Here is a 14,935-nt window from a genome sequence, read left to right as displayed (position 1 = left end):
TCCATTTCTTAATTCATATAAGGAGAAAAGCAAATAAAATATATCTAAAAGATATTGAGGATTGATCAACTCTTTTTTAAGTGTGTTTTCTCTGGAGTTATGATATCAAAACTCTGATCAAAGACATAAACATGAAAGAAATCAAATACAGAACATTTAAGATAAAAATCCTTCACAATAACTATATTGAATCTATAACATATATAGAATGGAAATTGAAGGGGATCCGTACATTTTTGTACTGAGATTAAAAAGGAAGATCAGGGCTTCCCTGGTGGCGCAGTGGTTGAGAGTCCACCTGCCAATGCAGGGGACACAGGTTCGTGCCCCGGTCTGGGAGGATCCCACATGCCGCGGAGTGGCTGGGCCCGTGAGCCATGGCCGCTGAGCCTGCGCATCCGGAGCCTGTGCTCCACAACGAGAGAGGCCACAACAGTGAGAGGCCCGCGTACCGCAAAAAAAAAAAAAAAAAAAAAAAAGGAAGATCACAGAGTGAAATATTGCCAAAGCCAATTAACTGTTATTCAGCAGCCTTCTCCTATTGGCAGGAGGATATCTATCGTGTTAGACTGCAGAAACTTAACGATAGTCAGCAAATCTAAGGATTTCGAACCCTTGAAAGACAGCCCTTCCTTTACATTATGCTATTATAGAGCTGATATACCCAGGTTCTGCTCCTACAAACTTCTGATTATAATCAGGCCCCCAAGTGAAGCTACAGAGACTACAGAGAACATATTGGTGGCAATAACAGGGTTCAGGTTAGCATCCTGGTTTAGTACAGTCTTTGGAATTTGTTTAAAGTAATTCTTCCCCTGAGAGATAAAGTCAGGTTTCTAAATTTGTAAAATTTTTCAAGGCTTTACCACTGAGACTGTACATGAGTAAAAAAAATAATGTAATAACTATCTATTTTGAAGGCAATTGGCTACTAGCTGCTCCTCCCTGGGACATCCTCCAAAATGCACGTTTTCTTATTCAAAATGTCTATAATTACGTCTGATAAATACATCATCAACATCATCATCAATGAATAGCAGTTGTATGCAGAGAAGTTCTACATATTAAAAGGCACAGCTTGTTATAGTTTGTGCCTCAATAAAGTCTGTGTTAGAAGGAACAATTTGCTTTGTGTTAGGATGGGAAAGATTGAAACTTAAAAAAAATACTAAATTACTTCATCATAAAATAAAGACCTAGCATTTGAAAGGTTCTAAATATCTTGGTTTTCAGTCCAACTTCTTTGTTTTCAATTACTGTGATTGACTGTCTCTCCCTACCCCCATCCTCATGAGATTACTGATTTCAGCCTACACGAAATTGTCCTGGCATCCTTACTTGGGGAACAAGGGCAGTAAGGGGAAAGGGAACATGAACTGACTTTGCTATTAAATAATGTTTCTACGGCCTTTGCCAAAGTTCCCTACCAATATTATTTGGAGATATTCAATTAGAACTAGATGATACATTTTGTGAGAACTAAGATATTGGAAACCTATTAAGTTTCTGGAGTCTAAGGGGATGATGGTGAACAGTCCTGAATAAACTGGGGATAAAACTGAAGTAAAAAATCTTTCTGGCAAGTAAAAATGAAACATTGCCATGTTCTGACAACAAGGAAAGGAAATGAGAAAATAAACATGTGAACAAAGAAAAACATGCTGAGGTCCCAGAAGAGACACAGATTAGGGAGGGTATGATTAAACGGAAACTTTAAATCATCAGCTTTTGTTTCTTTTGCATTAAATTTTTCACTTAAACATTGCACTGAATACAAAGAAGCATTACCATTTAGAGTTATTTATGAAGAGTAACCATACGTTAGGATAGATTAAAAGAAAAGGAAGCATTTACATGTTTTTGTCAATACATACATATCTTAGCAAGTCAATATCAAATGTTATGATTATTATATGCTATTTTGATTAAACAAAAAGCCATTGACTAATTTTGATTTTGACTTGCAGATATTTATCCATTATATAGATTTATTAATTTTGACTTAATAAAATACTGAGATTTAAAAATAAATTGAAACAATGGTGAATTCCCTAAAATTAAGTGATATAATATTTCAGTAAGTACTATACCAAATAACCAAGATCAAAGAACAGTTGTTTGTAAAAGAGAAATCAGAGAGGATAGAGAGACAAAAAAATGTGCATTTATTTTTTCTAATGTCAATGATATGTGCTAGATAGCTCAACCCCCAAAATATTAGAAACTGTTCCATCAGTGTAATTAGGAAACACATAAGAAAACAAAAATTGAAAAGGTCTATATTAGGGCAAGTTACATTAGCAGCTGTAACAAATAATTCAAAATCCCAATGGCTTAACACAATAAAAATTTCTATCTTGCTGACATGACTACCCAATGCAGGTCAATGAGTTTACTGTCTTCCAAGTAGTTATTCAGGGATTCAAACATCTTTCATGCTAGAACGTCACCATCCTCACCTTTGTCACAGTGGATCTTCTGTTGACAGATTAAGGGAAGAGAAAGAATATGAAGAAAGTATGCTTATTCTTCACTGAATTTGACCAGATGCTGCACATGACCTTCTCTGCCCGTCAGTTGGCTAGAACTAGCCAAATGACCCAAGCTAGAGTCAAATAAATTGGAAAATTTATTTTAACTGAATGCCCAGGAGGAAAACGAGATGATTTGGTGAATATATGAAATTGTCTTAGCCATCATGCTTAACCAGACTAGAGTTTCATTCTACATAATACTTATTTCTCACAAAAGTGAGAGAAAATTATAATAAATGCGGCTTGAATTTTACACTCTACCTACATCCCTGTTATGTGATTTCTTTTTATACTTGTCAATTTCAGGGAATGACTGGCTGCCAAGTGCTACCACCGGGCAACATGGCCTTGGTAGGGTGTTCAGCCTTCAGGTTCAGCAACTGACTAACATAATCAGTCACCATCAGAGCTGATGGTAGGTTGATAAATGACACCAAGAAAAAAAAATCACGTGAGGCTTAAAATATGTACAAGAAAGTCCATTTATGAATTTATAATGTGAAGTCATTCCCAGCGATGACAATGCTCACTTTTCCTATCCAGAGCTCCTCTTCCTCAGAGTGAAGATATTTAAGAAGTTAGATTATTCAGCATGATTTTTTTTTGGCTGAGTACAGAATCAGTAAATGTTAAGGGCGTTGTGCAGTTCTGTGGCAACGATAATCAAGTTCACATCCTGGCCTTACTACATAGAAGCTATGTGACCTCAGGCAGTTTATTTAACCCTCCCTCCTTCCATCCTCAGTTTACAAATCTATTAAATGCGCACAATTATTGGTACAGATTTTTGTGCTGTATATGTGGCTATTTAACTAATATCTATTTCCCCATGAGGGTTAATGTTATATACCTTATTGTTGTTTTTTCATCATTATATTTGGTGGCTTAAAACAACCATTTATTTAGCTCACAATTCTGCAGTTCAGCAATTTGGGCTGTGCTATGCTTCTAGTTTGCACTGGGCTCACTCATATATCCCCAACCGGCTGTTGGGTTGGTTCAGGGATGGATGGACTAGGTTGGCCTCAGCTTACATGGCTTTCCTGTACTCCATATGCTCTGTCATTTTCCAACAGGCTGAAGCCAGCTCATTCATATGATGACTGGGCAGGGTTCCTAGAGATCAAATGAAAACATGCAATATTTCTGGAGAACTACCCTCAAAATGGACACAACAATACATTCTGTTGACTGAAGCAAATCAGAAGGCCAGTCTAAATTCAAAATTCAAGGGATGAGAAATTACCCTCTACTTCTTGATTGCAGGAGTTGAAAAGTCATGTTGCAAAGGATCTTAGAAAAGGAATAATTGCAACAATCCAAAAAAACCACACAAATCTACCATGAAATCAATGGTGGATGTGCCAAAAGAAGTACACAAAGCTCTGAGAGCCACTCATCAAACATGTTTGTCTAAGTCACAAAGATCATGAGATGTTTCCTTGAGGAAGTAAGACCTGAACTAGATATGAGGGGCAAATAAGAGATTACAAGGCAACTTTGGGAGGTGGTGGATATTATCTAATATCTCGATTGTGATGATGGCATCACAGATGTTTGCATATATCCAAACTCATCAAACTATACACATTAAATATGTGAAGTTCTTTGTATAGCAATTATACTTTCAATAAAGCTGTTAAAAATAAAGTAAGGGAAAAAAAGCTGGGGAGTGGAGGGAGTTCCAAGCAGATGACTAGTGCATTCAAATGTCCTATAGAAGAAGGAACATGGAGAGTATAAGAAACAAAAGATGGCCAGTGTAGCAAAAGAAAACAATTGGCAGGAGTTGAAGGCAGAGGACACTTGAAGGGCAAACCATGCAGGACTCTGTGAATCAAAGAGTTTTAAATTTATTTTAATAATAATAGCAAACCTTTCCATGGCACTTACTATGTGTCTGACATTATTCTAAGTGTTTTATGTGTATTAACGTTTTCATCCTAACACCGCTGTAATATTTATATCAGGATTTTACAAATAAAGAATCTGAAGTTCAGGGAGGTAAAGTAACTGCCTAAACAGTGAGGCTAGATTCAAACTCATCTAGTCTGGATCCTTCCTCGTAATCAATATGTTGCAGTGCTTCTTCAAGGCCATTGTTCTGTTGGTTATCAAGAGCAATAAAAAGCCACTGAAGGCTTTCAAACAGGGGTGGACATGATCAATTTTGTATTTTTAAGAGTTGATTCTCACTGAAAGTTGAATATATAGTAGAGGAGATCCCAACTTCCTGTAAGTAGACTATGACTGTATTTCAGGCAAGAGAACAAAGTAACTTAGATTATGGTGATGGTAATAGGGAGAAAAAAACAATGGTATTTATAGATGTTTAGAAAATATTAATGATGGGTAAAATGGACAGTTACTTAAGTGTAATGTTTGGCACAGACATTCAGTCTGGTTGATTAGACAATTATAAAGACTGGTGAACCTTCCATCATTTACAAATTCACTTATTCATTTAGTGATCCTTTCACTCATTCATAAAGATAGGAAGCAAATCTGAGTAACAAATTCTTTCATAGCATTCTTTCCATCACACATATATTACATTTTCATTGAGTTCCTCATTGGAAACAGTGCAGGTTAAATGCAGAGATGAAAAAATATTAAAATATCAAAAAACAAAATACATTCGTTTTTATTAATTCAAACACAATGCTTAACAGCAGCAAATGGTTTGTGACTGCTCTGAACACGTGTGAGCCGCATCTCAACAAGAGGTCTCTACGGAAGGAATCAGTGGTGAATGAGCCAGTTAGGAAGAAGTGTGACTGCTGTTTCTGAACATACTAATTTTTCATATTTTTACTCTGAAATTAAGATAAATAAGAGGCTTAACGGTAGTAATATGGTTAATATGGCTGTATGGATCATTTATATGTGCTTTTTGCTAAGGGACAAATGGAGATATGATTGAAATTTGTTTTTGTTTTTTTAAGTTAATTTTTATTGGAGCATAGTTGATTTACAATGTTGTGTTAGTTTCAGGTGTCCAGCAAAGTGAATCAGTTATACATATACATATACCTACTCTTTTTTAGATTCTTTTCCCATATAGGTCATTACAGAGTATTGAGTAGAGTTCCCTGTGCTATATAGTAGGTCCTTATTAGTTATCTATTATATATAGTGTGTATATGTCAATCCCAATCTCCCAATTTATCCACCCCCCGCCCCTTATGTTATTGTCACTTAAAATGTTGCTGAGTACTTTTATAGGAAGATTCTTCTATGGGCAACTTTGCTGACTATTGGAGAATAAAAGTCTCAAATCTTTTGCAGTATTATTAATAACAATATAAATATTGCCGGTAAAAGTCTGAGTACACATCATCTGGTACAAAAAACTGTAACTGACTTTCTATTGAGATTCCTTATTTCTCCAGGAGCAGAAACTTCATGTAAGACACCTCGGGGTCATTTCAGCCCTGATTTTCCTGAGATTGCACTGAGGTGCTGGGTTGCTTCTGTGGAGCCAAGTCTGTGCTGGGTGTGGAGGCTGAGGCAGGGTGGAGGACTCCTCTTGGCACTATGATCTCTCCAGCCTGACGTCTGCTGAGACGTCACTCTACCCAGGTCACTGTCTATGCGCTATGCATTTGTCATCCCTGGTAGAGATATACCTCTCTCGTGGACACGGAAAGTGCTTCTAAACACAGTCCGCATGGCATCAGTCATCTAAAGGACAGTAGACAAGAGAATAGAATGAGATGACAATCAACTTAAAGATGTACCCTGCTGGTACTGGGTCAAGAAGATAAGCAAGTGCAGTGATAGCTAAGCTCAAGGTCATATGTGGGAGTGACCCTGTATTGTGTTTTTAAACTTTAGGGAAATATAATGATTAGATCAAAAAGTCAATTCAGTAGGGAGCAAGTCTGAGTAAAATAAGGCGGCAAAACGAAAAAGAGTGGAGAAAAAATCCAAAAGAATGAATACTTATATCAGAGGCTCAGATATGTTTGAGTGTTACCAATTGTAGCCTGAGAAAGGGGGGCAGGGATATCTTCTGGCCATTTGTGTTTATTCCCAAATTTAGGTTTCTGCAGCATAAGCATAAAAGTATGCCTCACAGAGAGCCAGGTGGTCACGTTTCCCTGGCCTCACTTCTCTGCGTGCACTGCCTCACAGCTTCACATCATGGTATGAAAATTGTTAAAGAGGAGAAGACGACAGAAGCCTAAATCACTTCTATTCAATGTGAGAATAAATGGTGTCTGCGATCCAAAAGGCTCTCCTGACACAGTACTTTGAGGTTACAGTTCTGTAATTTTGCTGAACTGAAAAAAAATCCCTTTCCTTTGGTCTTAAAATTTATTCAACATTCACATTTTATTAGCAAGTAAGCATGAACAAAACAGCTTTTGATAAACACAGAAGTTATTTTGCCTCATTATATTGAATGACAAGTGAGACCTTACAGCTTCACATCAAATCAGTGGAAAAATAATTATCTGTAAAAAGTATGTGCAAACATTTTTCTACAAAGCTAAAGATTCAAGGCAACGTGTCTGGAATGTGTTTCTCCCTTTAGGCTGCCTCCATTCCGTGAAAGATCTGTCTCAATTTCCGCTCTTCCCAGAGCCTCCTTTTGGTCTCTCTGCAAATCCATTCCTTCTGAATCTGCCTCCTTCCGACCCTGCAGATGGAAACCGTATGTTTCTCTGTTTAGGGAAGTGTGCCTAATCTTCTCAAGCAGAGATTTCTGGACACGTTTTATAATATCTTCATGTATGGCTTCCTAATGCACCAAATACACTGTAATTTGCTTTTGGTTTGCTTTCAACGCATTAATACATTCGTTGATTTTTTCTCAGCAAAATCTCTAAAATTAAGCATAGAGCTGTGAATTAGATTTATTTTGGACAAGCAAAATTTTTTTATTATTTTCAGTAAGTACGTGTTGATCACCTACTATGCTACAGCTTTGAGGTACAAAGATAAAAGACATAACTCAAAGCGTACCATCAAGTAGGCTTGGGTTGGCAGAAACCTAATGGAATCAATCCCATACAATGTAGGAAGGGCTGAAATGGAGAAACTACAGAAGCATAGAAGGAGACACATCCAGAAAAGTAAACTGACAAAAAAAGTTTAGCGTTCCTTAAAAGGATAATTTTCATTTGTGATGGAATATATTCAAGTGTATAAAAGTGACATTAAATCATAAGTCTATCTTAAAATTTTATGGTTAACGGAAACATCTATCTAAAATATTCAGAAAATATCTAGCCTAATTATGTACTTATTTTACACATGAAAGTAATAGCTTGCATATCATTTTGACATTAAATAAGTTAGAAAGCAATTTGTGTGTGTGTTTTGCTTTATTTTTTTTTTTTTTTGCGGTACGCGGGCCTTTCCTGTTGCGGAGCACAGGCTCCGGACGTGCAGGCTCAGCGGCCATGGCTCACGGGCCCAGCCGCTCTGCGGCATGTGGGATCTTCCCGGACCGGGGCACGAACCCGTGTCTCCTGCATCGGCAGGCGGACTCTCAACCACTGCGCCACTAGGGAAGCCCTGTTTTGCTTTTTTAATGAAACCAAATAAAGGATGGAAAGAATCAGGAGGCCATATCAAGGTGATAAAGCGAGAATTTGGAATTTTTGGGATGCCATGAAAAAACTAGGCCTCAAAGGGTGGTTCCTACATGTTGATAACTAATTGTCTTGAACAGATTTCCTGCCCAAAGTTACAAGGTCGGCAGGAATGTAGGGTAGGGAGGTAGGGATTTACTAAGGGATACAAAGGAACAGACTGAGATAAGGGAAGAAAGTTGAGAGTAACGGGTTGTTTTAAATGCAAACAGTGTTCTTAGAAGCAACAACTCACCACATAAAATATGCAAGTAAGAAGAGAAAAGCAAGTGTAATCTAAAATAGAAGCCATGAAAAAAAACCTTTGAGAAGCTTTTCAAATTTTACAAAAGTGCCTCCTATTGTCAAAGCTCTCAAAAAGGTCAATTTTAATACCCAAATATTATTGGTAATATTTGTTATTCAAATAATAGTGAAAATATATGAGAAATAGCATTCCATAATCAAATCATGTAGTTTTCTTGTCTCCATATATTTTATTTTAGTACAAAGGATACTTTTCACTAAAAATGCAATTGAAGGAAGTGTAAGTCATTGTAAAGGAACAGAATATTTCAATCTAGAAAACCAAGGATTAAAAGGACTTGAAAATACACATCAATTTCTTATTGGTTATTGTCTACAAGAGGAGTAGAACTGGGGCTGCAGGATGAAGGGGACTTTGGATTTTACTCTGCACACTTGTGGATTAATTTGAATCTTTCACAACAATAATATATTCTTGCAATGGTAGGTATTTAGAAAACAATAAACGAGGTTATTTTTAATGTTGTAAAGAGCAGTAAGACCAAAATTAAAAAGGCATTGGAAACTATTACTAAGATTTGAGAAACAAAATTAATTAAAAACAATAACAGTAACTGGAACCGCATGTACCTTCCCAGGCAAGCAGGCGTCCCACCTTGTTCAACTTCAGAACACCAGCGACCTCTTGCGGCAAAGATGGATACATTTTAAATGTGTGTAACTGCCACAGAGGGTGATTGAGAAGGTTGCCTGATGAAATTCTGCTTCTTTTTCAGATTGAAATAGCGACAGCGATACCTTCGGGGAACAGAGAGCTCCTCACCCCGCCACCACAGCCAAAGGATGCTGAAGAGGAAGAGGAAGAGGAGTCCACCCCCAGACTGATTGACGGCTCTTCTCCACAGGAGCCTGAATTCCCTGGGGTTCTGGGCCCACACACCAATGAAGGTCAGGTCCATCAAAGCTGGATTGTAATGAAGTCCACTTGTTCATTCCTCAAAGCTGCCAAGCTCCAACTCTGCAGGGAGCCCCCATGACCCAAGGAGTAAACTTTGTTATAGGCTAGGTTTGAAGCAGGAGATATACATGTATTTGGTATTAAAATATACAGCTGTTTTAATAATTCCGCTTTGGCATGATGGAAGTGATCAAATAACAAAAGATTTGGGGTCAAAATATTTGTCTGGCATCATTACTCAGAGAGCTTTGTGGTGGAATGCATCTCTAGGACAAACGATACACCATCAGCAAGATCAGAGTCTGTGTCTGAGAGATCAGCCCCGCAGTTCAAGGAGATGAAGTGATGATGGATGGCGATGATGGTAATGATGATGGTGATGATGCTAATACTATTTTACATTGATTGAGCACATGCCTTCTGTGGGCCATAATGCTCAGCACTTCACATTATCTCGTTTGACTACTGCAACCTCCTTGTGAAGGTATTAGTATTAATTTTGTTCATTATTACCAAGGAAACTAGCTCAGAAAGCGTAGGAACTTTCCAGAGATCACATATTAGGTTCACACACTGGGTTTGAAGCAAGCCTGTTCTGATTCTTGTCTGCGTACTTATTGGAAAACAGGCTTCTTTTCACTCAGTCCTGGGAAGCAGCAGGAAAAGGAAAAGAGAAGAAAGTATTTCATAACATCGGACTCCATCTAGTAGGGCCTGAAGTTGATGTAAACCATGGCCTTTTATTTAGGTCATGAGAAGGAATTCCTGGTGCTGAGCCTGATTCTATGATTTGTTGGTATTTCATGTTAGAATTTGTCAGTGTCAACCTTGGGGGCTGTTCAAGTGGACTCACACCAGAACACTATTACACACATGGAGAATGGTGTTGTGAGGGGGTACAGAGTTCCCATTGCAAAGGTTTGGTTAGTATCAAGAGTCTCTATACTAGAAATTCTGGAAAATGACTACTGTTTTCACAGATATTTCTGTCTAGTACAGAGAGACAGACACGTAAACCAACTTAGAGACAGTGATATGTTATAGGTAATATAAGAAAAGTTTGTACAGAACACACTGAGAGAACAGAAGAGAGGAGAGAGCATTCAAATCCCAGCTTTGAGACTTTGCTAGATATACAGTCTTGAGCAAAGCAGTCAATATTTTTTTGCCTTTGTTTCCTCATCTAAAAAATGGGATAATAAATAATAGATCTTACCTCATAGAGTTGTTATGAGGATTAACTGAATGAAGTTAGTGCCTGGCCCACAGTAAACATCATAAATGTTAGTTATTCTCAATGCTCTATTCTTGATAGAAGAGTATATCTTTTGTTTTTGTTTTTGTTTTTGTTTTTTTTTGCGGTATGTGGGCCTCTCACTGTTGTGGCCTCTCACTGTTGTGGCCTCTCCCGTTGCGGAGCACAGGCTCCGGACACACAGGCTCAGTGGCCATGGCTCACGGGCCCAGCCGCTCCGCAGCATGTGGGATCTTCCCGGACCGGGGCACGAACCCGTGTCCCCTGCATTGGCAGGTGGACTCTCAACCACTGCGCCACCAGGGAAGCCCAAAGAGTATATCTTTTTTGTTTACTCTCAACAAACTTTTCAGTGTGCAATACAGCATTGTTAACTATAGGAACTGTGTTATAAGCAAATGTCTAGAACTTAATTCATCTTACATAACTGAAACTTTATACCTGTTGAACAGCTCTTTCCCCCTCCTTCCAGTCCCTGGTAACCACCAATCTACCCTCTGCTTCTGTGAGTTTTTAACTGTTCACCAATAAGTAGTGTAAAAATGTTGTCTTTTGTGAAATGCTGCCTATACGCCAGCCACTAAAGTGTTTTATGTATATTAGCTCTTTGAAGAGATACAACAATACTAAGTACTAGTTACTGTTATCTTCGCTTTATAAATAGGAAAACTAAAATTCCAAAATACTATAAAAGTTGTCCAAGGTCATGGAAGTGGTACGTAGGGGCGCTGGCATGAAAACAGAGGCCACTAAGTCCTTTCTTTAATGAAGACACCATATTCTTTCCACATAGTCAACTTTCTATGAAGTAGCAGAACATGCTACAGACAGAACCAGGGAGATACACACACAGTGAGAAGGAAATGTACATATCCAGCAGAAAGTCCTCAAAATAGGGAAATTAAATATCTCTAGAACATTACTTACTTTTAAGTAATTTCAGATCTTTCAAAAGTGGACTGATCTGGCATCATTACCTAATAAGCCAGGAACAATAGAAGAGCAGAATGTCCAATCTTTTTAAAAGCTTTAGTAAAACTTATGGCTCAATAATGTCAGTTTTGAAACAATATAAGAAAAATTATGACTTAAAAAAACTTTTTGTCTCTAAAGGAGTCTGAGAATAAGTAATGAAGTTAAAATTTTAATTCACATTTTACTTTCCAAAGAGGAAGCATCTCTCGAAATTCTAAACTTTAAAATTAAATTTAAATCTTATAAATTTATCAAAGGCAAATAGTTTGGAAATATTTAAAACATTAAAAATCAAAATATTATTTGTTACTATGAATATCAATTTCTAGAAATAGTATTCTGAAGCCACATAAAGTAGGCTTGAGTTATGAGTGGAAAAAACTAGAATTAAATAATAACTGGTGTGACTATATATAATTACCCTAAGTGATTATTGAACTAGCATGACCATGAATATACAGAACAAAATGCTTTACTTTCTAAAAACTGTGATAAGTAGCAAATATTCATTTACAGTGATTAGAAAAATTAGCAAGTATTAAATAATGCATAGCTCTCCCTTAAAATTTTTTCCTAGATTTACATTCCTAAAATAGTTTTCATTCCTGAAGTTGTTATTATAAGTGATTTTTCTATTTAACAACAGTAATAAGACCTTAGTAGGTGCATTACCAGTTCTTGATCTCAAACCACGAATAGCTCCTTCAACGAAGGCAACCAATTGTCCCGATTTGCCTGGGAGTGAAGGGATCCCAAGACCAGGGGCTTCCAGTGCTAAAACTAGCAAAGTCTCAGCTAAATGGGGATGAATTGACACTGAGCAATCCCAAGAAGGTCTTCCATCACTTTCTTCTTCTATCTCTCATGGCTAGATCACTTTCCCCATCCATCTCATGTCTCACAACTTTTTTCTCCTCCTCCCTAAACCCCTCAAACTCATCAGAGAGCTTAGCCTCCTCCTTCACAAAGAAAATGCAGTCTTCTGGTCAGCAGTTCTTTGGTCTTTCTGTTTGCAGACATATAATTTACCTACATCTACATCCATGCATCTACTCCTATTACAACAGAGGAACTGTCTGTCCTCCCACATGTGGGATGTAAATTCTTCCGATTGTGTTTTTTTTCCCCTACTACACCTATGATTTATTATCAGAATTTTGCATTCTTTTTCCAGTAACAGTGGTAGAATTACATTAATTCATAATTTTTCCAGGGTATGACTAGTGACCAGAAGCAACTAGGAAAACTGACAAATTATAGAACAAACTTTCTCTCAATGAACTAAATGATACATACAGGGATTGAGCTAGGAACCTTGGTTTCACAGATGCGTCCTTCACACCACAGATTTTAAATTAAACTGAAATCTTCATTCTTCCCATTGTGTTTTGAGTCCCATTTCCTGCTGCCCTGTCAGTATCCGTTTTATATTCAGTCTCTCTTCCTCTGGATTCTTTTCTTCAAATCTCTCCCACTTTAGTCCATTTCCTCATCATACACACCACAAATACGTCTTCTTATAGTTATCACCATCTTTCTTTCCTTTTTCTTTACAGTCAAACATCTCAATAGCATGGTTTGTACGTGCTGTAACTATTTCCTCACCTCTAACTTCCTCCTTCAGTGGCTGTAATCCAGCTTCCAACCTCATGACTCCACAGTGTTTACTGAAGTTTCCTATAATCCCCACAGTAACTAATCCAAGAGACATTTTTCAGTCCTTAACTGACATCTCAGGAGGCTTAGATTATTTTCTATTCCCTATTCCTTCAAACTAACTCTCCACTTGGCCTCCGTAACATCATCCATCCTATTGTCCTTCTTTTCTTCCGGCCATTTCTTCTCTATCTCCCTTGAAGCTCACTGTCCTCTACATGACCAATAAACAGAGTGCGAAGGATGGGTGTGTGTATGTACGGGGGTGATAGAAAAAAATAGATTAATAAATGGAGATATAATCCAGCCTGACAACTCTTTTGGATCTGTTGTCTTTTCTATCACCATTACCCTAGCCAAGCAACCATCATCTTTTATCTAGATAACTCATCTCCTCTCTGCCTACTGGCCCTCCCTCAGTCTTCCAGCTTACCTTCAATCAGCGTGACATCTTAACATGCAAATCTGATCATGTAATACCCCTGCCCATCCTTAAGATAAGGAACAAAATCTGTAACACAGCCTATAAGGCCCGTGTGTGTTATGTCTTAAACATTGCAATGCTCGCTGTACTGTAGCTACAGGGACCATCTTTTGGTTCCTCCAAAGTGAAGGGACTTGGCACCTGCTGCTTCCTCTGCCTGCATGCGCTTCCCTGTCACCTGCATAATCAAGTCTTGTTCTTCCTGCAGATTTCAACTCAACTATCACCTCCTCAGAAAACGATGACTCTCATACTGAATCAAATTCCTGTAGTTTATGCTCCTATGATATTTCTTGACATTTACCACAGTCATCATTTTATTTATTTGTGATTAACATTCATCTTACATAGCAGATTATAAAACAGAACTGTCTCTTTGGCTCACCACTGTTTCATCAGCTAGCACAGTGCCCAGTGCCATTTACAAAGAAAAGATTTAATAAATGCACATTGAGTGAATTAATATTAATGATTATTGCCCTATCTTTTTCTTGATTTTGTTTCAGTGGGTTGTTTAAATATTGAATGAAAGACCTAATAAAAATATTATATGTGATGTTTTAAATGTATAAAAACCACAATCTTAATATTTACATTTGAAAATAGAATTTCCAGTAAATATAAGAGCAACAACCATGCAATATTCACTCAGTAATTTAAAATAAAATTTTAAAGCATTACAAAGAATATACTAATTATTGGGGTAGCCTTAGTTGGTATGTTTGACTTTAATATTCCATTTAAAGAAAACTATATGAGAAAATATTAAATATGCCAGAATAGTCTGAGATGCGAATCTTGTTTAATAAATATTCGTAATCACATAATTTGTTAGAAGTTGCTTTTGTTGCTTACATATATTGTTTGCCTCTTTCTTTTAGACTTTCCAACCTGCCTTCTGTGTACTTGTATAAGTACCACTGTATACTGTGATGACCATGAACTTGATGCTATTCCTCCGCTGCCCAAGAACACTGCTTATTTCTATTCCCGCTTTAACAGAATTAAAAAGATCAACAGAAATGATTTTGCAAGCCTAAGTAAGGATGATGGCACTAATACCCTTCTCTTTACAGACTTTTCCTAAAATGTTTGCACTGTGAAATGCTGGTACTGAAAATGAAACTTGAATATCAAAATATGACTCAAATCAATTATTTTTACTTTTGAAGGTTTGTTTTATAAGAAAAAATGGTTGTTATGAAAACTATAAAGGTGTTTATG

The 14,935-nt window shown here is 37.2% G+C and overlaps 1 protein-coding gene across 1 annotated transcript in view; it reads left to right on the top strand.

The window, feature by feature from the left end:
- EPYC (epiphycan) overlaps window positions 1-14,935 on the top strand; it is a 38,285-nt gene that overhangs the window by 15,070 nt on the left and 8,280 nt on the right. The window contains exons 3-4 of the mRNA XM_029206376.1: window positions 9,160-9,331; window positions 14,593-14,751. Of these exons, the coding sequence (XP_029062209.1) occupies window positions 9,160-9,331; window positions 14,593-14,751 (331 nt within the window). The remainder of the gene's footprint in view (window positions 1-9,159; window positions 9,332-14,592; window positions 14,752-14,935) is intronic.

The sequence above is a fragment of the Monodon monoceros genome, unplaced genomic scaffold (genome assembly GCF_005190385.1).
Source record: "Monodon monoceros isolate NGI ecotype Baffin Bay Population unplaced genomic scaffold, NGI_Narwhal_1 Super_Scaffold_6, whole genome shotgun sequence".
Taxonomy (NCBI): domain Eukaryota; kingdom Metazoa; phylum Chordata; class Mammalia; order Artiodactyla; family Monodontidae; genus Monodon; species Monodon monoceros.
The sequence above is the reverse complement of the archived record's forward strand: the minus strand, read 5'-3'. Positions and strand labels throughout refer to the sequence as shown.